Genomic DNA, 27,384 nt, shown 5'->3' with positions numbered 1-27,384 from the left:
CGACCATCTCACCACCTAACATTGGACACATCAAACTACAATAGGATCCCAGAATCCTATCCCATGCCCAACACCTACAACGCCGCCCTTCCCCTCCTTGACACCTACCCCCACCCCTTCCCCCTCGATCCCAACACACGGAAACAAGCTACCGGGGACCGGTTTCTGGCATTTCAGCCGTCTTCGGCCCGGCTTGCTTGAATCCTGATGGTGCAATGAGCTAGGGACTCACATCTGAGTATACCCTTCCACGCTTATGGTGGACAAAAATGATTCAGAAAAGGGGGTGGTGATGAACAGAGTGTCTGAATTAAGCAGACTACTCTTACCCAGTCCAAAGATCAGGGCTTGATCCATCACCGTTTTTTAGCTCACTGCACCATCCCAGCTCAGATTTTGGCTATATGCAAATTAGTCTGACCCTGGCCCAGTGCATCATGGGAACAGGGCAGACCAAACTACCAAGCCAATTCTTGTACTGGGAAGGAAACAAGCTACCGGGGACCGGTTTCTGGCATTTCAGCCGTCTTCGGCCCGGCTTGCTTGAATCCTGATGGTGCAATGAGCTAGGGACTCACATCTGAGTATACCCTTCCACGCTTATGGTGGACAAAAATGATTCAGAAAAGGGGGTGGTGATGAACAGAGTGTCTGAATTAAGCAGACCACTCTTACCCAGTCCAAAGATCAGGGCTTGATCCATCACAGTTTTTTAGCTCACTGCACCATCCCAGCTCAGAACTTGGCTATATGCAAATTAGTCTGACCCTGGCCCAGTGCATCATGGGAACAGGGCAGACCAAACTACCAAGCCAATTCTTGTACTGGGAAGGAAACAAGCTACCGGGGACCGGTTTCTGGCATTTCAGCCGTCTTCGGCCCGGCTTGCTTGAATCCTGATGGTGCAATGAGCTAGGGACTCACATCTGAGTATACCCTTCCACACTTATGGTGGACAAAAATGATTCAGAAAATGGGGTGGTGATGAACAGAGTGTCTGAATTAAGCAGACCACTCTTACCCAGTCCAAAGATCAGGGCTTGATCCATCACCGTTTTTTAGCTCGCTGCACCATCCCAGCTCAGAACTTGGCTATATGCAAATTAGTCTGACCCTGGCCCAGTGCATCATGGGAACAGGGCAGACCAAACTACCAAGCCAATTCTTGTACTGGGAAGGAAACAAGCTACCGGGGACCAGTTTCTGGCATTTCAGCCGTCTTCGGCCCGGCTTGCTTGAATCCTGATGGTGCAATGAGCTAGGGACTCACATCTGAGTATACCCTTCCACGCTTATGGTGGACAAAAATGATTCAGAAAAGGGGGTGGTGATGAACAGAGTGTCTGAATTAAGCAGACCACTCTTACCCAGTCCAAAGATCAGGGCTTGATCCATCACCGTTTTTTAGCTCGCTGCACCATCCCAGCTCAGAACTTGGCTATATGCAAATTAGTCTGACCCTGGCCCAGTGCATCATGGGAACAGGGCAGACCAAACTACCAAGCCAATTCTTGTACTGGGAAGGAAACAAGCTACCGGGGACCAGTTTCTGGCATTTCAGCCGTCTTCGGCCCGGCTTGCTTGAATCCTGATGGTGCAATGAGCTAGGGACTCACATCTGAGTATACCCTTCCACGCTTATGGTGGACAAAAATGATTCAGAAAAGGGGGTGGTGATGAACAGAGTGTCTGAATTAAGCAGACCACTCTTACCCAGTCCAAAGATCAGGGCTTGATCCATCACCGTTTTTTAGCTCACTGCACCATCCCAGCTCAGAACTTGGCTATATGCAAATTAGTCTGACCCTGGCCCAGTGCATCATGGGAACAGGGCTGACCAAACTACCAAGCCAATTCTTGTACTGGGAAGGAAACAAGCTACCGGGGACGGTTTCTGGCATTTCAGCCGTCTTCGGCCCGGCTTGCTTGAATCCTGATGGTGCAATGAGCTAGGGACTCACATCTGAGTATACCCTTCCTTTTCTGAATCGTTTTTGGCCACTATAGGTGTGGCAGGGTATACTCAGACATGAGTCCCTTTCTCACTGCACCATCAGGATTCAAGCAAGCCGGGCCGAAGACGGCTGAAATGCCAGAAACCGGTCCCCGGTAGCTTGTCTCCTTTCTGGTGAAGAATTGGCTTGGTAGTTTAGTCTGCCCTGTTCCCATGATGCACTGGGCAAGGGACAGACTGATTTGCATATAGCCAGGTTCTGAGCTGGGATGGTGCAGTGAGATAAATAACAGTGATGGATCAAGCCCTGATCTTTGGACTGGGTAAGAGTGGTCTGCTTAATTCAGACACTCTGTTCATCACCACCCCCTTTTCTGAATCGTTTTTGGCCACTATAGGTGTGGCAGGGTATACTCAGACATGAGTCCCTTTCTCACTGCACCATCAGGATTCAAGCAAGCCGGGCCGAAGACGGCTGAAATGCCAGAAACCGGTCCCCGATAGCTTGTCTCCTTTCTGGTGAAGAATTGGCTTGGTAGTTTAGTCTGCCCTGTTCCCATGATGCACTGGGCCAGGGACAGACTGATTTGCATATAGCCAGGTTCTGAGCTGGGATGGTGCAGTGTGATAAATAACGATGATGGATCAAGCCCTGATCTTTGGACTGGGTAAGAGTGGTCTGCTTAATTCAGACACTCTGTTCATCACCACCCCCTTTTCTGAATCGTTTTTGGCCACTATAGGTGTGGCAGGGTATACTCAGACATGAGTCCCTTTCTCACTGCACCATCAGGATTCATGCAAGCTGGGCCGAAGACGGCTAAAATGCCAGAAACCGGTCCCCGGTAGCTTGTCTCCTTTCTGGTAAAGAATTGGCTTGGTAGTTTAGTCTGCCCTGTTCCCATGATGCACTGGGCCAGGGACAGACTGATTTGCATATAGCCATGTTCTGAGCTGGGATGGTGCAGTGAGATAAATAACGGTGATGGATCAAGCCCTGATCTTTGGACTGGGTAAGAGTGGTCTGCTTAATTCAGACACTCTGTTCATCACCACCCCCTTTTCTGAATCGTAGATGCTGGGATGGGCGGGCACAGGAAGAGGAGGGATCAGGAGAGAATGTGGTCTGCTAAGTGCTGCTGGGTTTTTGGGGGGTAAAGAGGTAGTTTTTAGGGCTCAGGGTTGGAGGTAGTTTTTAGGGCTATGGGGGTGGTCGGGATTGTTTTCCGGGTAGATTTTTGGGCTGGGGATTAGGGTAGTGTTTAGGGCTCAAAGGGTGTTGGGGTAGTTTTGAGGGCTCTGGTAGTGTTTAGGGCTCAGGGTGCGTCACAGTACTGTTGTATAACGTTTTAGGACCCTATTGTAATTTTCCCGATTCATGTCCTTATATAGGTATAAATCACCATATCCTTATATAGGCATAAGAATCATACCCATATTTAGACATAGCTCATGCAGTCCAAATACGGCGAGGTTACTTCCACTAGTTCCGAAAATCTACAACGATTTCTTGGACAACTCGGCTTCAGCAGCTAGGGACTTCCCCTTGCTCGAATACGGACTTGTCCAAGAACTCATGAAGTTTTCAAATAAACTGAGACTCTTTGATGACGTTATTATGTCCACCTTTACGTCAAACTCTGTACCTTCAAGGGATAAATATGCCCACACTTGCCAAAGCAAACATACGGTGGTTTGGAGCAGTTCGACTATCTACTTGCTGAAAGCGCCCTGCTACTGCAAGTGCCGAAGTAAGCCGACCCTCCAGCAGACGCACTGAGAGAGACGCTGTCTTTTCTCCTGCCGAGAAATCCAGGTCCAGTGTTTCCAAGCTACCCTTGCGGGTTGTTGGAAAATCAAGTCCTGAGATTGACCTTCTTCATTCTAAACCAAAGTACGGAGCTGATTAGACCCTAAAAGAAATCTTGGATAGATTCTTGGCAAAGAATACTAAATGTATGCTACACCTCACTTGCTTCTTCCCTCGTACTAAGCTTAGGTTGGGTACATCGGGGTAGGCGTATTTTAGAAGCACCAGTTGAGTACTTTTTTAGCCTTTGTTATTTATGTATGTATTTATCTATGGTCTAGGAACCATACAATTCTCTTACAGTATTATTTTATTCTACTCTTTTTACTGTATGCATTATATTTTGAAACCAGTTTTACGATTGTTGCAGTTCATTTCTTATGCTTGAGAAAGAAGACTGTTCAATTAATCCTGTTATTGAAAACGCCCGTCTATCTATTTCTCTGCACCTCTAGTGAAACGAAGCATGCACGATTGACTGAGTAAAATATCTATCTATTGTTTCCACGACTCTGAGATCAGTTTTATCTTGGGGAAACAAAGTTGTCATGTTTATGTGGTTGTCAGTAACTAAATCCCTTCTTGTGAACTCAAGAAAGGTTCTAGTGACTTCTGAGCTAGCTGGCACTCACAATTAAGTCTAATATATTCGATAGGGACCTAGTAGACATAAGTCATAGAACACATCTATAGGATATATTATTCCAATGCGCAGAGCCTATTGGGAATATAGGAACTACACTATAGTACTTTTTAAGGCACGGGGGTCAGAGTAGTTTTTAGGGGTCAGAGTAGTTTTTAAGGCTCTGTAGGGTCAGGTAATGTTTAGGGCTGGGGTGGTCAGGGTCGTTTTTAAGGCTCAGGGGGTTCTGGGTAGTTTCAAGGGCTCAGGGGGGTTGGGGTAGTTTCTAGGGATCAGGGGGTAGGGGTCGTTTTTTGGGCTCGAGTTGTGTTTAGGACTCAAGTTGGGTCATTTTTAGGGGAAAGGGTAGTTTTTAGAGCTATGGGGGGTCAGGTCGTTTTTTGGGCTCAGGGTTGTGTTTGGGACTCTGGGGACGGGGTAGTGTTTAGCACTCAGGGAGGGGCAGGTGGTTTTAGGGGCTTAGAGCCGGGACTCAGCTGTGAACTTTACCAGGCATGCCTTTACCACAAAATTGTCTGGTAAAGGAATGCGTGCTAAAGGAAGGTGTTAATCAGATGCATTTGTTGTTCGTGCAACATTGTAGAGGCATGTGTGGTTTAGCCACACATGCCTCTGTCATACAACCCCCTGGATGTGTTTCTTCATGCAAACCAGACACGCCTGATTACCAAACTCTTAAATTAAATTAGGATTGCTAACCTGCCTGTATTTTGTTGCGGCAAACACCCTCAGCCACTGTCCTGGGAATGGTAAATACAAAAAAAGCATAGAGTTGCAAATCTCCCTCAATTGTGTTTCTCTCACACAACCCTGGAGTGCCTCCCCTAGAAGATTGAGGTTTTTATTTATTTTTTTATAAAAATGTTGTGGATATTCTCTTTCCCACATGCCTGACCTGCTTCCCTGAAAAACTGGACCCCTTACTGAGACATGTAGAGCACGAACTAAGCACTGTTTCAGCAAAGCAATGGGCAAGAGTTTGCTAAAAGTGGAAGTACGTGAACTACGTTTATAAATATTCCTGTAAGGGAAAGCTCCCTCAACTCTATTTAGTCTTACCTGTTTTTCTTCTCTAGTTTCTATGAACAACATCTATCCTCCTTCTCCACAGACCTTCCAACCTCTGCAGGAGCTTTGGCATTTACATAAGTTTATTAACTTAATCTCATATGTAAGAAAATTCGAGAAATTTGGAGAACCATAGTCGTTTCCCAAAGATTCTTGCTGTTCAAGAGATTTGCTGAATTGATTCTACCTGTTATAACGGAAAGGAGTCGTTCATTGTTCTCAGTGCTATGAGCACTTGTATAACCTATTATAAAATATAATGGACAATGCAGTATGTGTCATGGTTTAATTTAGTATTGTTACTGGAATCCTCGTATAAAAACCTCTCTATTGTTATTGTTACATTTTTGTGATCTAATGACTTAACCATAATAAGAAAATATCATAGCCAATCCACTGTTATCAGGTATTTTAATGCCAGGTGCCAACGCCATTAGGAAAAATCACATTACTCGGCAAACAACCTGTGGCTTACACAATTAAAGGCAAAACTCGTTTTCAAAACCCTTTCTTCTAAACTTCTGCCCTCAAACAGCTCACTTTTAAGCTGTTTGTGGTAAAGTGTTTATCTACTGCATTGCCAGAAAACAATACAGAGAAGCAAGAATGTAACTTAGATATTCCAATAGAGAATTTTTAGATGCGATTCTTCATATTTTAAATATTACCAAGTCGTCAGACTGGATCCAAAACGTTCCCATAGTTCCTCTGCATGCTAGAATGTGCTGCCATGTGGGTCCGCACTGATGCTGTTCTGCTACGGAAGTCACATGCTGGCCAATATAGGCACCACTCCTGCGCACTGATGTCAGTTTCTTTCTTACCACATCATCAGCCGCAAATCCTGTGCTTCTTCTAGTCTCTCAGAGAACCTTACCTCAATTCTTCTTCTTCAAATTTTGTTCAGTGTGCAATGTATGTCAACTCCTAAAATGACAGGTTTTAAACGCCTTAGGAACTGTCACAACAGATGGCAGTGACGGGTCCCCACCAGTTATGCCAATGGTGTTCGGAGTCAGACCATGTACCCAAGATCTGCAGAGACTGAGCGTCGATGAACCCAAGGGCCATCAGGAATTGTTAGGCGAAATTATATGTCACCAAGCGGAAAAAGACACCGCATCAGGGCCACTTCAAGTCCAAGGTTCGGTCCTGGTTCCACTCTCATTGCAGGAGTTGACAAGGCCATGCTAAAGGCCGGTCTTAGTCCCGCTCCAAGTCCTCTTGCAAGCACAAAAAACACAAAATCTCAAAGCAGAGTTATTTTCCTTTGCGCCATGCTAACTCCCCCTATGAAGCATGTGTGCGGTACCAACTGTCTCACTCTTGAAGTAAGTCAAAATTAGAGCTGATTCTGCATCTGATTTGTCACAGCCCAAGTTTCCGAGGCCTTCAGTCATGCGGCGCCAGATTGAATAATTTCTTGCTGCTATTCTCTAGCTCTTCAGGTCTCTGACTCTCTCTGGTGTGCTTTCAGGGCCCACGAAGCCAAGAAGCCTCTCACTTGGAATAGTAACAGCTGGGCCCACTGAGCTGCTTTTGCCTTTAGCTCTAGTTCTAATGCCTCCCTTAGCGCCCAAACTCACCCCAGGACCAGATATGTCCAGGCTGATCTCGTCTCCCTAGGAGACCGTTCCGATTGTTTTCTCTGACACCAAATTGATGTCAGTTCAACTTCGACCAACGCATCATTCATTGCATTCCCTCGTTGTTAGCGGCTATAACCATGGTGATGAGTTTCCTCAGCCCTATGTCGAGGACAAATGGTATGAGGACTTGAAGGCTAGTGGTCTAGAAAACACCCCTGAGACAGCTCTTTGCTCTCCTCCCAACTATGGAAGAATCTGCTTTCTGCGCTATGCTTATGCGTTGGGTGGGCAGCTGAAGTCCTTGACCTCTAGCTACCTACCATGGAAGCAAAAACAAATTTGCTGACCGAGGTCTTAAAGCTAGGATGGAAGTACACAGCTTTTTAGCCTACAACCAAAAGGGCAGGCAGCGAAGTTCTACCAGTACGCATCTTATCCTGAAAGGCAATCTTCAACATTTTCAATTGCATCAAAACATTAACCCCCCCCCCCCAAAAGGCCCACCTTCCCCCACCCCCAACTGCCATTTTCTCAAACAAGAGGCTAGCCTCTCCCAGTGTATGCCACTCAGTTTGCCATGTCGTCCACGTTTCGGCTACCTGCACACGTTAGGCGCTCCTCGTCCCAGTCGGTCAATGCTCAATGGTGCACTATGTTCATGTCATCCTCGGGGCCCAGCTAGCCGACTCATTGATCTCTAGTCCCCCCGAAAGTCTATTCCTCCCAGTCGTAACCAATCAGTAAAAGGCTCCAAGATGTCCAGCGCCCTAGATCTGCTCGGCATTAATTCCCAAAATATGGATAATTGATCTTTGCAGTATGTGACTGCCCCAACCCATGCAGCTATTGTAGGTGGGTTCTGCCTCTTCCAGTAAATAGCCACCTGTCTCTTTGCCAGCAACAACAACATGGCTACAAGTTTTCAGTGTTCTTTGGAAATTTCCTGCACATACCCCAGTAGTGCTACCAGTGGCGTTGCTGGTATTGAAGCATTTATTATATGTCCTATGTGTCTGAAGATGTCCGCCCAATATTGCGCCACGGGTCCACAATCCCAAGCTAGGTGTATGAATGTGGCAGTTTGATCTCTGCATCTCCAGCAGCCCGCATCTGGGTGCGGTACAATCTATGTAGAAAGGTAAAGTGTATTAGCGGTAATCTGTAATTCAGCGAAAGGTGTTACAGCTGAGAGCAGCAGAACTGCCACTGTTTGTCAGTGATTGTGAAGACGGCCTCTTTCTCCCATTCCACCCTGGAAGTAGTATAGGCGATTGGAGATTCTTCCTGTGTAATGCTATAAATACGCGTGATAAGTTTACGGGATGATGGGTTTGTTAAGACATTCTCCAGGGCAGGCAGGGTGGGTGGTTCGTCCGGGAATTCTCTATATCTGGATCTGCATGCTGCTCTGATCTGGTAATATAAAAGCATATCTGACGCAGTGGGCATCTGCGGCTTGCACATCTTTGTTAGTGACAGAAACTCGCCATTTGGAAAGAGGTCACTTCCCTGCTCAAGCTTATGTGACTAGGCCCTTAGTGTAATTGCTTTGTCTAATAATGGACTCAGTAGGGGGTTTTCACCTAAGGGCATAGAGTGCACATAGAGTTCCTCGTGACGCGCTCTCTTCGCTATTCCCTTCCATGCCCACCTCACCACTTCTACTGTGTTAATTTTCTGTTGTGGACGTTTATATGGTTTATACAGGGCGTTTTACACGGGAGTGGTGCAATCCTATCTATTTCAATTGCTACGTGCGGTTGGTACGGTGTAGGATGATGCCAAAAATGCAGGAACTGCGCCTGTGCACTGTAGGGATACAACTCACAGTTAGGCCCACCTAAACCTCCCTGCGTGAATGGCAACGTCAATACTTTCCACGAAATCTGTGGTTTTCTGCCCGCCCACACCAGCTCTAGTATGTTTGATCGTAGTCTCTTAAACAATTTGACATTCAGCGGCATAGGAATATTTACGAATAGATATAAAAATGTGGGCAATATTACCATTTTTGCAATGGCTATTCGCCCTGTCAGAGATAAAGGAAGACCCTTCCATCTGGATATTTTACTCTCCAGCCAGTCCATTGCCCTGCCGTAATTGGCCATCCAAATTTCTTTCAAGGATCTACTGACTCGAATACCCAAATATCTTGTCTCTCCTTCTGCCCATTGTATTGGGAATTCGGAGTCGAACTGAGTTGTAGCGTCAGTGAGTGGGAGCATCACAGATTTCTTCCAGTTAATCTGGATGCCTGTCAGGCCACCGTAACGTATTAGTTCCCTCATCAATACATCAAAGTTGTCTCTGGGGTTAGTCATGTATATAGTCATGTCATCCGCGTACAATGAGATTAAAATGCCCCTAGTCGTGAAACCGATGCGTTTCTGTGCATGATGTTGACGGAGCTTGGCAGCAAGCGGTTCCGTGGCTATAGCAAACAACAATGGCGAGAGTGGGCAGCCCTGCCTCGTCCCCCTAGTAATGATGAACAACTCAGAAATCTGTCCATTTATCTTAACTCTTGCTGTCGGATTTGTATATAAAATCTGGATCTGCTTAATAAATAAGGGACTAAATCCCATGCGTGTCAATAGAATGAAGAGGAACTTCCATTCCAGGGAATCAAACGCTTTGCTAGAGTCCAAGAGTGCAGTCAAGGCCTGTACATGGGGGGGCCAGGAAGTGAAGCACGCCAAAAATCATTCGTAGGTTGTGAGCAGTGGAGCGGGCCGGTATAAAACCAGACTGGTCCGATTGAGCTATCTGTGGCAACATAGGCTGTAGCCTGTTAGCCAGTAGCTTGGCGTAAATTTTGACATCTAGGTTTATCAAAGACAGTGGGCGGTACGAATCCGGCTCTGTCGGGTTATTTTCCGGCTTTAGTATGGTGATAATAGTGGCTTCACAAAGCGTTGGTGGCAACTCTCCAGTCTCGATGGCCTCCATATATACTTGTAGTAGCCATGGGGCCAGAACATCCGCATATTCCTTATAAAATGCCGCCGTTAAGCCATCCGCTCCTGGGGCTTTGCCTGTAGGCATGCTATTTATGACTTGCTTAACGTCCTCAGTCGTAATAAGTAGCTCCATATATTGCCGGGCTCCATCATTAAACCAGGCCAGCCCTATGTCATCCAAATATTCCGCTATGGTCGTCTGCGATGGATCTGCTTTGGATGTATAAGCGCTTGTAATACAGGGACATTTCACTTAATATCTCAGGTGGCGTTCTAACTGTTTTCCCACTGTTCGTGTGTAATTCAGTTATGTAAGTCGACCCCCTAGGTGTACTGAGCAGTCAAGCCAATGTTTTACCCAGTCTAACACTCTCCCCGTATCGTCTGGCCTGAGCGTGTTTGTTGAGATATGCTGTTTCCCTATCTGCCTCATCCTGGAATTCTGTTAGTTTAGATCTTATCTGTGCCGTAATCTGAGGTGACGTATTTTGCAGTTGCGACTGTTCTAGCTCCCTGATTTCGCTCTCAAGCATGCTGAGTGTATTACGTATATCCTTCAGTACCCCTGTTTTGAGCGCTATGCAGTCGCCTCTTATAACCGCCTTAAAAGCCTCCCAGAGCATACCCGATGAGTCCACTGCCCTTATTCAGCGTTAAGTATTCTGTGATCTTATTACGTAACTCCTCACTAGGTCCAAGAGGGCCCCTGATGGAAATCTCCAAGCAAATGGCTGAACATATGCAGGAGGTGTGCGTAGTCTAATCTGTGCCGGCGTATGGTCCGAAAAGGTGCGAGAAAGGTGTGTGGCATCAGTCAGCCAGGTGTGAAGGTCTTTAGAGACCAGCCAGTAGTCTAGGCGTGACCATGCATTCCGATGGTGTGTAACACAGGTCCCTACTCTCTCTGATGGGTGCATGGCTCTCCAGGAGTCCACCAGCCGAAGGTCATCTATAATGTCATATAGCACTGCTGCCGCCTTCGGGTGATGTGCACGGGAAGATCCCGGTCTGCCAGCGTTGACAGAACTACGTTAAAGTCCCCCCCACAGTACCGCCGTGTGTCCTAGATTGTGAAAGAAATCCGGACTGTCTGTGTTCGGGCCATACGTATTAATCAGTGCTACTGGGGTGTCTCCCCGCAGTATTATGTATCTACCTTCTTTGTCCACTATCGTGTTATGAGTGCGCCAGTGCAATCCCTTGCGTATGAGTATCGCAACCCCCCTGGAATAATTGGAATAACTGGCCTCCACCACCACCTCCCATCTCTTGTTCGTAGTGTTCCCAAGGACGCACTTGTCAAATGTGTTGCCTGTAAAAAACATATGTCTACCCCTTGTCTCGTGAGATAGGAGTGTATCAATCTTGTTTTCCTGCGATCATTCAGACCTATGATGTTCCACGTTAGGCATGTTAGTGAGTTCATGTTAGTGTGGTGCGGCGTTTCTATTCATGGAGCACCAGACGTGGTGTTCGCTTGATGTTGTAACGCGCTGTGTAATAGCCTTCCTCATCAATAGTCATAAGCATTAGAATATTCTAATGCTTATGACTTTGATGAGGATACCCCTGGAAGAGAACTAGGATTACAGGTAAGTAACTAATCCTTACCGCAATCTCTCCTGCACATGGCAGGGTGGCCGAGCTTCAAATATCCCAGCCCGATGGCAAGGAACCCCTTAGCAATAACAGTCTGTACATTGTGACAGGGATGTGTTAAATGTGGTAAACAGTGCATCTCTCATACATGAGAGCAGAGCCCCCATCTTACCTGTTATCTTCAGTACGTGGTTCACAAAACCTCAAGTGCCCCACATATGGTGGCGATCCGAGTGCTAGTTCAGATAGTTCAATCATTATCACTAAGTCTGCCCTCCGACTGTCCGTTAGCCGATTCCTTCTGTTGCCTGTGGTCCTTCGCCATCTGTTTCGCGTATGTCAGCGCTGCTTTAGCGTCCGTGAAAAATGTCGGTTTACCAGGCCCTTGTATACGCAGCTTGGCTGGATAGGTCAGTGCATATTTTGTCCCGAGCTGCTGAAATATTTTCTTCGCGGGAATAAATTCCCTGCGGGCTGCATGCAACTTCAGTGTAAAGTCGGGATACATTGCAATATGATTCCCTTGGTATTGAATAGCTCCCTTTTCCCTAGCTAGGCGGAGTATCGTGTCTCGGTCTATGTAGTTGAGTACTTTCGCCTATATTGGCCTCGTCGGCGCTCCTGGCCGTGGCCTTGGACCTAGAGATCTGTGTGCTCTTCCGATCAGAAACATTGGGGACAGGTCGGGCCCAAAGAGGTCTTTCATCATGGTTTCTACATACTTCTCCATATTCTGAACGTTCGTCGTTTCAGCAATTCCTGTGATGCGTACATTGTTCCTCCTCGATCTCGATTCCAAATCCTCGTTCTTTTGCTGAGTCGCAGCTAAAACTTTGTCCATCCCTCTCAATTTCTTCTCCAGTTCAGTCTGTCCCTCCTCAGTCTCCGTCACTCTCGTCTCCAGAACGCTCACTCGCCCCTCTTGCTTATCCATACGTTGCCTAATTCTATCCATACGCTCCGCAACAGTGTCCATCTTGGGATCAATGCCTTGTAGGCTGGTTTTCAGATCCCGGAACATCAAGCGGATATCTTCCTCTTGTGGTTGACCTGCAGTCGCATCTTCCGCAGGGGGCCCTCCGCCCATGTCAGTCTCAGTCGATTTGTTCATCTTTTTATCGAAGTTAAGCCGAGGTTGCCTTGTGTCTTGCTTCCCCATTCTCCTACTAGGTCAGGTATTCCCGTGCCGTTGCACGCTCTCGGATCACAGCCTATGCCAGCTGCCCCGGCAACTCAAGGTAGGTCGGATGTCGTCCGTCCTCGAGTCCTCCCTCTGCCGGTGTAGCTATGGGCTCGATGACTGCACAGCTCTGTTCCACAACACTCCACACAATGCCTCTACGTGGGGCCTCCCGGCGACCATTGTCTATCGCACAGCTTGACTCTCCCAGCCCGTTAGGTCAGCCTCGGCACATTGCTGTGCTGTTCTGTAGGTGTCAGCAACGCTTCCTCGGGAGTGCGGTCTTCCGCCTGGTCCTATATTCCGATGCAGTACATCACTTCTCGCTGCCGTAGCCCGGATATCACTGTCTCACCCCCAAGTCTTCGTGGGTCTTCAAGCGCAGCCACCCCCTCGTTGACCACCTCCCTGGTCCTCTAATGCCCCTGAGTTTGTTCACGCCAGGGCCCGGCATTTAGGGTAGTGCCTCCACCAGCCTACAGAATGCTTTCCACGCTGGTTCTTCTGCCTATGTGGCAAGGTTTCTATTATGCTGGGGTTCACATGCAGCACCTCATGTGGTCTTCAGAAGGGCGGCCCACGCCTGACTCCCACCCCAGGGTTGTGCCAGTATTCACCTCGCCCCTTGCCTCTTGCCTTTTGGTTGCTGCACCCTCAGCAGCCCTCTACAGTGCCCCCAATAACATCAGGCAGTGTTACCGATGAAAATCTCCGGCAGCCGTATCATTTGCTTCTCAAAGCATTTAATTAGGTCCGCACCAAGGGCCGCACCAAACAGCTCCAGTCCTCCACAAAATGGCGGCTGTTACAATAGGATATTCGTTGCGTGTGCCCGGGACCCCCGGGCCGATTTATTTCCCCACGCAGTCCGGTGTGTCCAGGTGCGGGGAGCGCCGGTCGTCCAGACTCCCTAGCAGCGCCCAGCTCCTCCAGGCGCGGCCGCACAGCCAGGACCCCTGCACTCCCTCGCCAGCGAGGCCCCACCAGAGCGTCCGCCAGCCTCCGGGCAACCCGCAACAGGCCACGGACACCACCAGCGCCCCTGTTGCTGCGCTGGTTCTTCTAGCCTCCTCCCTGAAGCCGTCAGTGCCTCCGGAGGGGTAGGGGAGGGGGTCCCAGCGGCGCAGACAATTCCTCCCTCTGTGCACCGAGCTTGTCCGCTTGCACCGCGAGGCTCTCCACCACGCAAGCCCCCAGCGCCGCCAGCTACACAGGCATCGCTCCGGTCCTGGGCCATCTCCTACCACAACTCCGGCTTCCAATTGGGTACAGTTCCAAACTTGCACCGGTGTAGTTATTTTCATCCCCGCTCACAGCGCTATATGTGGTTCCCGCCACCCGGCGTTAATATCGGATATATGGCGCATTTATGTATCTCGGCCGGCGGAGCCGCGTTAGAATGCAGCCATTCCGCTGCACGGCCAAGCCACGCCCGTGGCACAAGTCCTCTCTGATGTACCGGAAGACCTTTGCCCTATCCTTTCGCAAGCGGTTCAAGATAATCGTGATACGGCCAAGTTCACAATTGGCTGTGGCTTGAACACCGCCGACTCCATTGGGCAAGCTTTTGGCACCAGTGTTGCTATTCGCTGCCATGTGTGGCTGAGATCGACTGGGTTTTTGTGCGATGTTCGGTCGTTGCTAATGAGCATGCTATTCGTTGAGACTCGCCTGTTTGGGGACAGGACTGACTCTGCCCTTGAATGCTTCAAGGAAATTGGAGCTACTCTTTGCTGTCTACTCCATTTGAGCCTCTCCCCAGCTGTCACCTACTGTTCCTCACCATCATAGAAGTGTTCCTAGTTGCCATCACCTCAACATGGTGTGTGAGTGAGCTGCAGTATTTGTGTGTTCATCCACCACACACCTCCTTCTTTCCCAACTAGGTGGTTCCACGTTGATCAGACGATTACCCTCCCAACATTTCATGCTATGCCTCACCTATCTAAGACGGAGGAGAGACTCCATTGATTGGGCCCTAAACAATCTCTCAGTTTCTTCATCTGGTGGACAATCAGCTTTTTGGGGGGTTCATCGCATGAAAAAAGGCAAGGTTGTGCAGAAGCATACTATCTCACACTTTATCGTGCTCTGCATTAAGACCTGCTATGCACTGGGGAAGAAGCTGTTCCAAAGAAGAAGCTAAAGCTTCTACCACTGCATTAGTACTCAGTCCCGCTCCTTGGCATCTGCCAGGCAGCTACATGGCATCCCTCCATATATTCAAAAAGCTTTATTGTCTGGACAGCCAGGTCAGCCAAAAAAGGGACTTTACCTCTTGGTCCTGCAATACTTTTTCCCGGTTTGAGCACATCCACCGGCCGCCTCCCAAAGGTACTGCTTTTGTATCGTTTAAAAAAGTGAGGAATTTACAGACAGAAGTCTCTATCCGGAGACCAAGGAAGTTACCTTTAGTACCGCTCTTTCTGGTTGGTGAGAGACGTCCTCATCCTCCCCTTTCTGTTATTAGACTCTACCCATTAATACGATCCCAAAGGTACAAATCTGCACACTAATCTATTAGTTTGCTTTTGGGGCTCTACATCTGGGGGTGCGTCATACAATCTCAAACACTTTTGGGCATAACTTCCAGAGTAGAATGGCATCATTGCTGAGCTACATGGCACCACCTTCTAGTATGATGAGGTACCATGGAACAGATTCCAGATCCAGTCTGACACCTGGGAAATATTTGTAAGTTGAGTTATCTGTGGCTTTAAACAGTCTATACCATAAAGAGCATTACCGGAAGTAAGTAATTAGTTCTTCTAATACACTAAAACAGCTTGGATGCTCAGTTTTTAGTTAGTTTTTAGTTACCTTTAAACTACGCATGGATTTGCAATACATTGGAAGTTGCTGATTGATGTTTATTACACTTGGGTAATCAGTTGTGGTCCGTTACTTATTAAAAACAGCTGAACACCATTTTTGGCAGAAATCTAAATCTTTTCTCAAAGCATGTTTTCTGTGATTTATCCTAAATCTGTTCAGTGGTTTTTGAGGAATTAAGGCTCACAAGTTAGTGATGTATGGACAGTTGTCCCAGAGGGAGTGCCGCTAGACTTCAGCAGCAGATAGCAAATAAAAAAAAATAGATTGACCAAGAGGGCCTTTTTTCTTCGCAGTCTCTCAAGCAATCTTATTAGTTTACCGCAGCATCAACAGATTTTGTGACTGCCATTGCACAACTTGATCCCTCCTTCCTCATTATTGGACTTGGCCTTTTTACAGGGTAATTCCTAAACTTTTTGTCTTTCTCCTGGTATTTTTTCTGACCTAGTGTTGGTGGTTTTAGGACTCTGGGCACTTTATCACTGCTGTCCAGTTTAAAGTGCATGTGCTCTCTAGGGTAAATGTGGTAAGATTGGTCTACACTTGTTAGTTGTATTTAATTTACCTATCAGTCCCTTGTAAAGTGGTATCTCATATACCCAGCACCAGTAAATTAAATGCTACTGGTGGGCTTGCAGAGCTGCTTGCACCACCCACCAAAGTAGCCTTTCAAACCTGTTTCAGGCATCTGCCACTGCAGGGCCTGCTCACACAGTTTACTACAGATGTGACGTGGCATCCCTCAATATATTCAAAAAGCGGTCACACAAAGTGGTTGCTACTTCTGTGACCTCCCTTCTACTACATATCAGTCACCACTAAGGTAGGCCCTAGCTAGCCCTGTGGGCAGGGTGCGTTGTAGGTAAAAGGTAGGACATGTGCCTTAACTGAGTGGCATGTCCTGGTAGTGACAAACAGCCATTTTGGTTTCTCACTACTGTGAGGCTGCCCTCTAATAGGAATGCATTGGGGATTCCCTATAATGTGTTTCAGTGGTAATTCCTGACATGAGAGGAGTAGCGTGGTCAAGTTTGGTAAGTTTGGAATAGTGGCAATAAATGCTGCGTAATGCTGTTCACAGATTTATTTTATAAATGCCACTTTTAGAAGTGGGCATTTCTGTGTGCTATGTGTCTTTGTGCCTGCCTGCTGTGTATTGCATGTCCGACTCTGGATAACAGGGGCTGAGGAGGTGCAGTGGCTCCAGAGGGGCTGGGTGAGTCGGCACTAGACTGAATAGACCGATCTGCATTTGGAGTAGTGGGAGTAGTAGCACCTGACCCTGAATAGGACTGTGCCTGCCTTCCACAATGCTGGCTTTGCCCCCCTGTGGTGTGTCTGGGGCTAGATCTTACACCAAAAAAAGAGGTGTTTATGCATATGTAAAGAAATGTGTAAGTGCCCCCGAACTGGTTTGGACCAGGCACAGAGCCCTGTGACAGGGGGAGAACAAAGACATTATGTGTTATAAATATTGGGGCTATGACCCAATGTTGAGTGTACTTTGTGCTTACTTGGACTGGAAAGAGCACTCTGCCAGGAGGAACCACCATGGGACCCAGCTGCTGCCCTCTGCTGGGAGGCCCTACGTGCTGGCATTCGTGTTCCCAGGTCTACCCTTGTCGACTGGGGGGCAAAGAGCGCTGTCTCAGGAGGGAGACAAGCTGAGCACTCATTGATTGTGCCCTCTGAAATTGAGGTCAGGTGGGCTTTTTGGCCTGACCCAGGAACAAATCAGTGAGGAGCGCTGCATTCTGATGCCCCTGAAGAGAGGGGGTCTTGCCCGCTCAAAGCATGTCATGAGCGCTTCATCTTTGTTGCACCTTTGAGCCCAAGAGGGCGGCTCCTGCTTCAAAGCGCACCGTGAGTGCTTCATCCTTGTTGCACCTTTGAGCCCAAGAGGGAGGCTCCTGCCTTAAAGCCCGTAGTGAGCGCTTCATCTTTTGCTCTGGTTGTGACCAGGGCAAGAGCGGCCGTACCGCAAGAAGGAATCGGGCATGAATGAAGGATGCCTGACCGTGGGCGGGCTTCCTTGAAGAAATAGGAAGTGGATGTGTGTGCCCCAGAAGGAAGAAGTTTAGCCACGCAGAGGGGGGGTGTTATCGTAGGCGAGAAGAGAGCCTCACGAGCCCCAAGGAGAGGAGAGAGGACTCAACGGAAATTTCGCACCAGATCCTACTGCAGCGGCCCTCTGCTTGTTAGCGGAGGAGCAGCCAGGTATTTCTTTAAACCCGGCCCGCAGTGGTGAAAGGCTCCACAGTTCTGACCTTGTGCAGCTGCGCCGCAGTGTCGCGGGCAGCTGCAGCCGTACGGAATATTGGGGGCATCTTAGCTTCGAGAAACCTTACCAGTGCCCCGAACTGGATGACAGGAGCTCCAGCATTCCCCCATCCTGATAACACGGGCTCGCACTCACAGAGGGTACCATGAATACCTCACTGGTACATAAATTGGGCAAAATGATGTGCGCACTGATGGCCAGGGTCCGGGTCGCTGGTCACCTTGAGATGCACAGCGGTGCTGTTCTATAGACAGGGGCAATATGTCTAGCCATATATTAATGCCCTACACGTGTGACCTTGAGGCCTCCTTAATGGCACCGTGTTTCCAGTAATTAGGGTGTGGTTACAGGCATTTTGAGAACAAGTGCCTAGAGGCACACGTGATTTGTGTAATGGTGGTAGGCATATTTCATGACTTTGGATTTCCCTAATATGTGTACGCCACAAGTGTTCACTCTGGTGGATAATGTGTTTACATGAGGTGCTATGCTAAGTGTACCCTGACCAGTAGTTACTGGTTGTTTTCACTACCTGTGAGCTGTGATATTATAACAGTGGCCCAAATGGCCCTGTACTGTATATAATCCCTTTAAAAGTCATACCTAGTGCCAGGCGGCACAGTGTACATATGTGATTATGTCCTAATATGTTTTATGGGTAATACAAAAGCTATTTTTGATATAACCTTGTTTGGAGTTTCTTTTGTGATGTGCCTAGTGTGTCGCTGCTGCTGTGTGTGTGTTGCACAAATGCTTTACACATTTCCTCTGGGATAATCCTGACTGCTCTGCCAAGCTATCAAGGGTGTAAGCAGGGGTTTTCTTTTGTGTGTAACTCCCTTACCCTGACTAGCGTAGTGGGTTCTCCCTGGCTTGGGTGCAGTCCTAGCCAACCAGAAATCCCATTTCTAACACTCATACTCCTCAGGAGTAGAGATTGTTCTTCCGGCTGACTCCGTAGCAGTAAGTTCGATCCTGCCGCTGCAACTGAAGACATCAACCTCCCCGGCCGTGCAAACCGCCTCAGGACTCCTCCATAACCACCAAAGAGTGTACTGGTGTTTGTCCGACACGGGATTCCAACAAAAAGAAACAAGGGACCTACTGCTGCGCTGCCCAACTCAAAATGGCGGCTTTCTACTCCAGTGAAACCTGAATCCGTAACAGCTAGTTTGGCCCTGCCGTTACATTTCCAGCCACACCGGACACGCAAACCGCCCCGAAGCCCATCCACAGTCCCCAAAGCGTGAAGTGCTGATCCGCCGACTCAGGAACACAACAGGGAGAGTCAAGGGACCCGCTGCTGCGCTGCCCGACTCAAAATGGCAGCCCAACACCCCAGTTAAGCCTCCTCTCTTCCCCGGAGCTTAACTGCCCTAACACACAGCATCTTCCCGACACCGGAAAGCAAACTCCTGCATCCGTCACCGGAAAGCAAACTCCTGCATCCGATGCCTGCCTAAAGTGTCTATCTGCCGTGGAACCCGCGATACTGGCATCCAACAACAGGAGGCACGGGGCCCGCGAGTGCGATGCCTAAAACAAAAATGGCGGCCTCCCCAAACCACTAAACCCCACATTCGCCGGCAACAAGCCCGCTGGAGCCCTCACCACACGCTCACTGTCCTTTCAACGCCTGCTTAATCCTCAGAAGCCCAGAAGGTCTGGACAGCAGCTCCAAGCACTCCAACTACATAGATTTATCTGCCTGTCTCCAGAATGGCAGCGCCCTGCTCCCAGTAACTTCCATAGCGCCGAAGAATTAATTGAAGCCCCCCCCTCCCGACGTTCACTTTATTTTGCCACGGTGTGCTCATCCGCCTTCCGCCCACATCGCCTTATCAGATCCTGGCAAGCCCTGATGCCCGCCAGGCAACAGACGTCAACAGGCTGCAATTACGGTGGATCTAGTTCCTGTCTCACAATGGCAGCACACTAATTGCACCAACCAACAAGCTATTTCAGAATTTCTGGTGAGTACCAGATCTAACCCCAGAGGAAGGGTCCTCCCATTAAATCAGTCCCTGTGGAAACGCTGTCCATGGATATAGAGTTGCATGTCCTGTGACTGCGATGCCTGACCCTAAAATGGCAGCTCGCAACCTATGCCCACTCGATTAATAACTCTACCAAGCATTTCTTCCTACCCCTCCTTTGTATCTCCCTGATCCCTACACCAACCCAGCACAAGCATTCAAAACAGCACTCGTCATCCCCCTCATATCTATGACTCCTGTACCCAGGATGTTAACCCCCTACTGCTGTGAAGTCTCCCCCCCTACCTCCTTCATAGCAACCCCCCAAGCCCTCCCAAATTGACATACAACCACAGGGAATCAACGGCGGAGCACCCATTTCTCCCATATAGCAGCCACGCCCTAGCCTCCCAACAGAGTCCCATCCACACCCAAACAGGCGGAGCTGAACTCGAAAGAGCTACCTCCCCTAACGGTCACAATGCCTTCTATCACTCCAACTACCCTCCGCTCCCCCACTCTCAACCTCCTCAAACCCCACGGCCCGAACTCCTTCGCCATAAGCTTTCCCCTTTGCCTCTCCCCCATAGCAAGAAGAAACTTAAAACACAAATTGATCAAACAACTCCCAGAAACACTCTTTGTGGACATCTACCACTGCTCCTGCAGGAACCAGCTGAAAATGGATCTAATTTTCCATACGGACAGACCGGAAAATTGGAACTCCATTCTCAGATCACATCTCCACATTTTCAAATCCACCAACACCCCCCACAGCTGCAAATTGACGTTCTCAGCACCCTATCGCCCTTTGCGCAGCGGCAACACCTTGGTGACTATATACCCTACCAGCACAATCCTAATCCAAGCAAACAACGACAACCTAGAGGCATTCGACTCCCTCTTCCCCTTGCTACGCAATGCTCACTCTCATTCTCGCCTCCCCCGACCATCTCACCACCTAACATTGGACACATCAAACTACAATAGGATCCCAGAATCCTATCCCATGCCCAACACCTATAGCGCCACCCTTCCCCTCCTTGACACCTACCCCCACCCCTTCCACCTCGATCCCAACACACACAGTTCCCACCCTCACCCTCTCACTAGCAAATTCACTTCGGAGGTCCCTAAACCCCAGATCATCCGATGCCCACCCCGCCCCCCTCCCAATCCCAACCCCAACCAGTAACCGCCGACCCTACCCCACTAGACTCGACTCCCTGCACCCTCCCTCCATCCACCCACATGAGAACGCCATCTCCACAGCGCGATTCATCGCCTCCCTCTCCCACGGCCACTCACAGTGGTAGCAGGGACACCACCGGCACCATAAAAAAGCCGAACTCGAACAAGCTCTCCCCCTACCGGCATCACCCCACCCATTCCTCCCCTAGGAAATCGACTCAGCGTCTCGCTCTGCTAGAAAGCCAACTAGAAACTGTAATTGTGGGCCTCCAAGATATCCTACTTAATACTCTTAGAGAGCTCAACCCGCGCTCGCTCCTGTCCCAGACTCTCTCCAGCTCTAATCATCAAAGTTCTGCTAAAGTGCAGGGGTACAATCTGATCCCAACCCCTCTCTCCAACCAGACTCGGAGACCCAAAAGATCTTGTTCGGCAATGTCCACTAGTGAAGCGATGGAGCTTGCCTCCTCGTATGACACTGCCTCATCTCTCTCCCCCAAAGCCAAGATCCAAGTCATCACAGGATTCAGAAGAGCCCACTCCCCTCCCAGAGACCCAAGACCCCCACCCTTCCTCATGATCATCCCCAGGGCCCCCTTAATGAAGGAAATCAATGGGCTGCCTTCTACCAGATGCATGCTCATAAAGTGCTGATCAGCTACCAAACATGCAACTGAGCTCGCAGAAACCATCCTTACCCACGATATCGACATCACCTTCATCACCGAATCTCGGATCAATGAGTACTGCTCTCCATTCATGGACTTACTGGTACCCCCAGGCTTTACGATCATCAATAATGACAGAAAAGATCAGCATGGTGGGGGTGTAGCTATCATACACAAGACCAGCATCTCTGTGACCAAAACAGACACCTTCAACTACAACACCTTTGAATGTCTTACCGCCACCATCAAGACAAGAGAGAACAAACCATTACTCTGCCACCTCCTCTTATCACCTGCCTGGCAACACCGCCGCATTCGGTGAACTTCTATCCGACCTGATAGCCCACTCCTCACTTCGCGACAACACCAACTTAATTTTAGGGGACCTCAACCTGCACTGGAACAACGAAAACAACCCGCTGATCCAAACCTTGAATGAGCTTCTACATAACAACCTCACCCAACACTGCAGAGAGGAAACACACAAAGGAGGATCATACCTTGATGCCATTATTGCCCAGCCTGACATAGTCACGATCGACCACATCATGCCCCTCGACTGGTCCGACCACCACATCATCTTATTCAATATCAACCAACTGCTCCTAGGCCAGCCCCCTAAGCGGACCCCCCTCAATGGGTGAGAAATGTATCTCAGCTCCCTCTGGCAGACCTGGAAGTCAGAATAAACTCTCTCCTTCCCATTCCCACAGAGAATCTTACCACAACAGATCTCACCACCCACTACAACGCAACTATGACTGACATTCTAGACGAAATGGCGCCCTTGAAACTAAAAAGAGTCAGAAACACCCCATCGAGATCCTGATTTAACACTGACATAAACGCTGAAAGAAGGCAATTAAGACCCGTTGAAATACTCTGGCGGAACAACCCGTCCCCAATCCTCTGAGAACAACTCAAAACAATACGCGGGATGTAGAACAATCACATCAAGAATGCAAAGTCCTCTTTCTTTTGCAGCGCTTTAGACAATGCTAAAAACAGGCCTAAGGAGCTCTTCAAGATCATTCGCCAACAAACATCCAAACCCCCTGCATCCTCAGTTCTGTCCTCCAAAGACTTGTGTGAGAACTTTGCTAACTTCTTCAACGACAAAATCTCAAAGTTTGAGCTCTCCCTTGATGTCATCCGTAGTCCCCCACACCAGAGTGCGTCCCTTGGGACAGGACCTTTCACTCACAAGCTACCCCAATACACTGGAAAGTCTTCAAGCCCATCTCCGAAGCAGAGATAGCCAAAATGATCTCAGTCGTCAATCCATCCTCCCATGCCTCCAATCCCATACCGGCCTACTTAGCCAAAAAGCTCAACATCTCTTTAGACCCACTCTGGACCATGATCATTAACAGCTCCCTTACTACTGGAGTCATACCGGACTGCCTCAAAGTCGGCCAAGTCACGCCTCTACTAAAAAAAGGGTCTAGACACTAATGACTTAAATAACTTCAGACCTGTCTCCAATCTTCCTCTCCTAGCCAAAATCCTGGAAAGATGTGTCCTCCTCCAATTGACGCAACACACAGACAGCACCAACCTCCTAGACACCCACCAATCAGGTTTCTGAAAGGGTTGCAGCACAGAGACAGCAATCCTCAATGGTATTGATGACTTGCACAAATCACTCGATGCAGGCCAATGCTCCCTACTCATTCTCCTGGACCTATCGGCTGCCTTAGACACGGTTGACCATAACCTACTCATCAAGGCACTCCATGAAAGGGTAGGAGCAGAAGAGGTGGTCCTCAAGTGGTTCTCCTCCTTTCTCCCGAACCGTAGCCAAAGAATAAAGATCAGAAACTTTTCATCAGACCTCCACCCCGTCAGTAGAGGTATCCCCCAGGGTTCACCTCAACTGTTCAACATCTACATGAAAACCCTCACCACCATACTCAAAAAGTCGAACATCCCTTTCCACCTCTATGCTGATGACACCCAGATCTACCTTGAAACATCATCCATAGATGATATCCACAGACTCAACGACACTCTTAGAGTAGTCCAGCACTGGCTATCATAAAACCACCTGAAACTCAATAAAGACAAAACGGAAATCCTCCTCATCTCCAACAAAGAGGAGAACCCCCAAATCACAGAATGGCTAAAAGCAATCGACGCCCTAAACGTCAATCTCACCCTGGTGGATTCTGTAAAATCTCTCTGAATCCCCCTCGACCCCAAACTTGACATGACCAAACACATTAAGAACTTCGCCAAGAGCGCCTTCCTTAACCTGAAGCTTCTCAACATAATTAAACCCTTCATCCCGCCTAACGACCTCAAACTAGCCACTCAATCCCTGGTGCTCTCAAGACTAGACTACGGGAATGCAGCCCTCACAGGTGCAGCAAAATCTCACCTAGCACCTCTCAGATCCACGCTCAATGCAGCAGCCAGAATGGTCACTGGAGTAAAGAAGTTTGACCACATCTCGCCAGCACTCAAAGAGCTAAAATGGCTCCCAATTGAAATGAGTGCTAATTTCAGAACGGCCTGCCTCACTCACAAAACCCTCCACACAGGAAAACCAGCCTACTTGGCCGTCAAACTCAAGAGGGCAGGCCAGACCAGATGCCTTAGAAGCTCCAACACTCTACTCCTCATCCCGCTGAAAATCCGCAAACAAAAAACAGCATCACGATCCTTCTCTGGAAATGCCCCCAAAATTTGGAACTCCATCCCAGTCAATATCCGAACTACTCCCTCCTTCTTACAATTCAAAAGACAATTCAAAGACTACTTCCTTAACCGGTCTCTCCCGAACAGGTAATTTTGCTGAAAAGCCCTATCCTGCACTCGACTGGTCAGAATCACCACCTCACCAAAACGTTCACTAAGTCACAATAATGAGCATATGCTAATTATTGTGACTTGGTGGCTCCTTGACCTGTATTTATTTCTAACCATTTAAGATCTCCTCTTATGCCTTGAATCAATGTATGTATATCCTCCTATTGATCCTGCTTTAATTCATGTTGTGAAGCGCTCCGATACCCTCGGGTCTGGCTAGCGCTATACAAAACTCTACAATAAATAAACAATTAAGATATAAGGCAGTAGGGTCGAGGTACCCTGATCCCTTGGCCCTGGTGCAGGGCACCTACTGCAGACTCTTGAGGCCCCGCCGGAGTACCACAGGACCCCAAATAAACAAAAAGTGACAAGAAGATGGAAAATGTGGGGCCAGGAGGGATGCGGGGGGGTCTGTGAGTGGTTGACTGCTTGCGAGCGTTCGGCGCAGGGCAAAGGCTGAGCCCATGGCCATGCACTACTAATGACCTCACATATTACATCACCTGTAACATGTTGAATGACCTAATCCTGACATTTTCCAGGAAAGTGCTGAGGTGCATGAACCTGTTTTTGGGAAATGTTCATTAACATTCGTTAGCCAGCACTAGAGTACCAGCAAAACAAAAATTGTTCTTCCTATGGAAATTCTGACCTAGCTGTAACTACACAGTGGCGACCTTAGAGTTCCATGGTTTCACAAAGGATGACTGCCTATGACTTTGTTTGTTTATTTTACTTTGGAACTCCTCGATTAATTTTAGTATGTTTTTTTAATATGGTAGGGGTAGCTCATCCAAGTGGAAGTAGAGCTCATTTCAATCCTAAATTGTGCAGATGACAGATTATCTATTTTCCTTCTTGAAAGTGAATTGCTTATGGCAGAATTGTTTTATCAGTGGAGAATAAAGCAAGCAATAACGGGAAACATTTTGATTGAAACATCTGACTGTACTCAAGGCAAACTAAGCCCACAACTAGCTTAACATAAACATAAATAAAACACATTGTAGTCGACAGTAAAGACAAAAAGTGAGTAAAAGAAATATTACAGACATTTTGGAATACAGTGAACTCCCATATATGTGCTCTTATTGTTTTACTTTGTTATATTTTATTGATTTTTTTGATGTTTTGTTTCAGGTCTCGGGCTTGATGAAGATAAATTACCCGGTCAGATGAGTGTTCCGGACTGGGGTGAAATGAAGACATTATTTCAAGACATATTTTCGAAGAAGACACAGGCAGAGTGGTGCAAGATTTTCGACGGCACAGAAGCCTGTGTGACCCCTGTGGTGGAACTCAAGGATGCTGCCCAATACCCACACAATGCGGACCGGGCATCCTATTTCAAGAACGATGAAAATGAAACCTGCCCCGGACCTGCCCCAATCTTGTCAAGAACCCCCGCTATTCCCAGTAGAAGACGGAACCCCTTGATTGGCGAACATACGGAAGAAATACTTTTAGAACATGGGTTCAGTGAGGAAAAGATTTCTGAACTGCGGTCTTCCGGATCCATTGAATGCAATAAGCTACAATCTAATTTATGAACCCCAACCTAAGTGCCTTGGGATACTAATGTGGAGATGTGTTGAAAAAAGAATGAATTGTTCGAAATCTTTTCACCTTAATCTCATGTATGATTTGATACTAGTGATCTATACGCACTTCTATATTCTTTTTGTATACACTTTTTTTCTGAACCAAATTGTAGATGTTTCTTGCTTAACTACGTTTTGTTTGGAAATGTTTGGCCCACAGATAATTGATTTAATATGTGTATATAGAATTTTTGGTGTTCTCTGTTTTTTATGAGAGAACGTTTGTTCATTTGACATTGTAAACACAAAATACCTTGCTAATCGGACGTATATGATTAAGTGGTTTAAACTATCGTTGTAATATTATCAATTTTACAAACTGAACTAGCTGTTAGAATCCCAGTGTTGGATTATCTTTTTTTTAATTTGTGTGCTTTCCAGTGAACCAATAAAATCCTCCGACCAGAGATGGGGGGTGCGTGGGATTGTTCATCAGGGCCCAGAATATTTTTTAGCCAGCCCTGCCAGTTCTATTAGAAGATAGCCATATATATACTATAACTCTTCTTCCTCCCTACTTTATCTCCGATTGCAAGGTTTAAACTCGTGCCTTAATGTTTACATTTATGTTGTTGTATCAACATGAATAACTTAAAAGCCCATTTAAAAATAGGCACTGCTAGTTTCAAGCAAGGCTCAGTTTTCAGACAGAAAGAAGTGAGAAACATATGGCATTTTTCAAGAGGGCTCTTGAGATTGGTCTTTTTTGGATGAAATCATTCTGAATCCCGAGTTAATGATTGAAACGTTTTGTAATAAAGCAATGGTAGAAAGCGTAGTTCTATAACTTTGCAAGTCACGTGGTTTGTAAAAATGTTAAGATCATTTAAAAGTTTAATGCTTGTCATTTTATTGCAAATATTTATAATACAACATGGTATTATGATCAAGTTGCTGAAGCCTGGAAGCGTCCATCCACTTGTACTCAACTTTTGAGAAACGGCAACTAAATGGTGTCGGATCTCTCAAAGAGGCAACGTACAGATTGTGCCTAACATTTCAAGAGAGGAATCCATTGGGAACCAAAAGAGTTTGTTGACACTTCCTCCCATGGAAGAACTATCTCCTGAGTTTCCCAGATTTAGTGTACTGGCTGAATGTTGGCATTTACCATTCCATAAAAGAGGGATGAATGATGGAACCCCACATGCATTTCCCATGAATGCCTTTACTCCGTTGTCACTACCCAACACATTATTTTACCACATGTCGTTA

The 27,384-nt window shown here is 47.7% G+C and overlaps 1 protein-coding gene across 2 annotated transcripts in view; it reads left to right on the top strand.

Annotated features, from left to right (window-relative positions):
• AMACR (alpha-methylacyl-CoA racemase) overlaps nt 1-26,947 on the top strand; it is a 508,826-nt gene extending 481,879 nt beyond the window's left edge. For both annotated transcript variants that reach the window (XM_086960506.1, XM_086960507.1), the window contains one exon: nt 25,709-26,947. In XM_086960506.1, the coding sequence (XP_086816632.1) occupies nt 25,709-26,118 (410 nt within the window). In that variant the 3' untranslated portion in view covers nt 26,119-26,947. The remainder of the gene's footprint in view (nt 1-25,708) is intronic.
• The last annotated feature ends 437 nt before the right edge of the window (nt 26,948-27,384 follow it).

The sequence above is a fragment of the Lissotriton vulgaris genome, chromosome 3_1 (genome assembly GCF_964263255.1).
Source record: "Lissotriton vulgaris chromosome 3_1, aLisVul1.2, whole genome shotgun sequence".
NCBI lineage: Eukaryota > Metazoa > Chordata > Amphibia > Caudata > Salamandridae > Lissotriton > Lissotriton vulgaris.
This window is presented reverse-complemented; position numbering and strand designations above follow the sequence as displayed.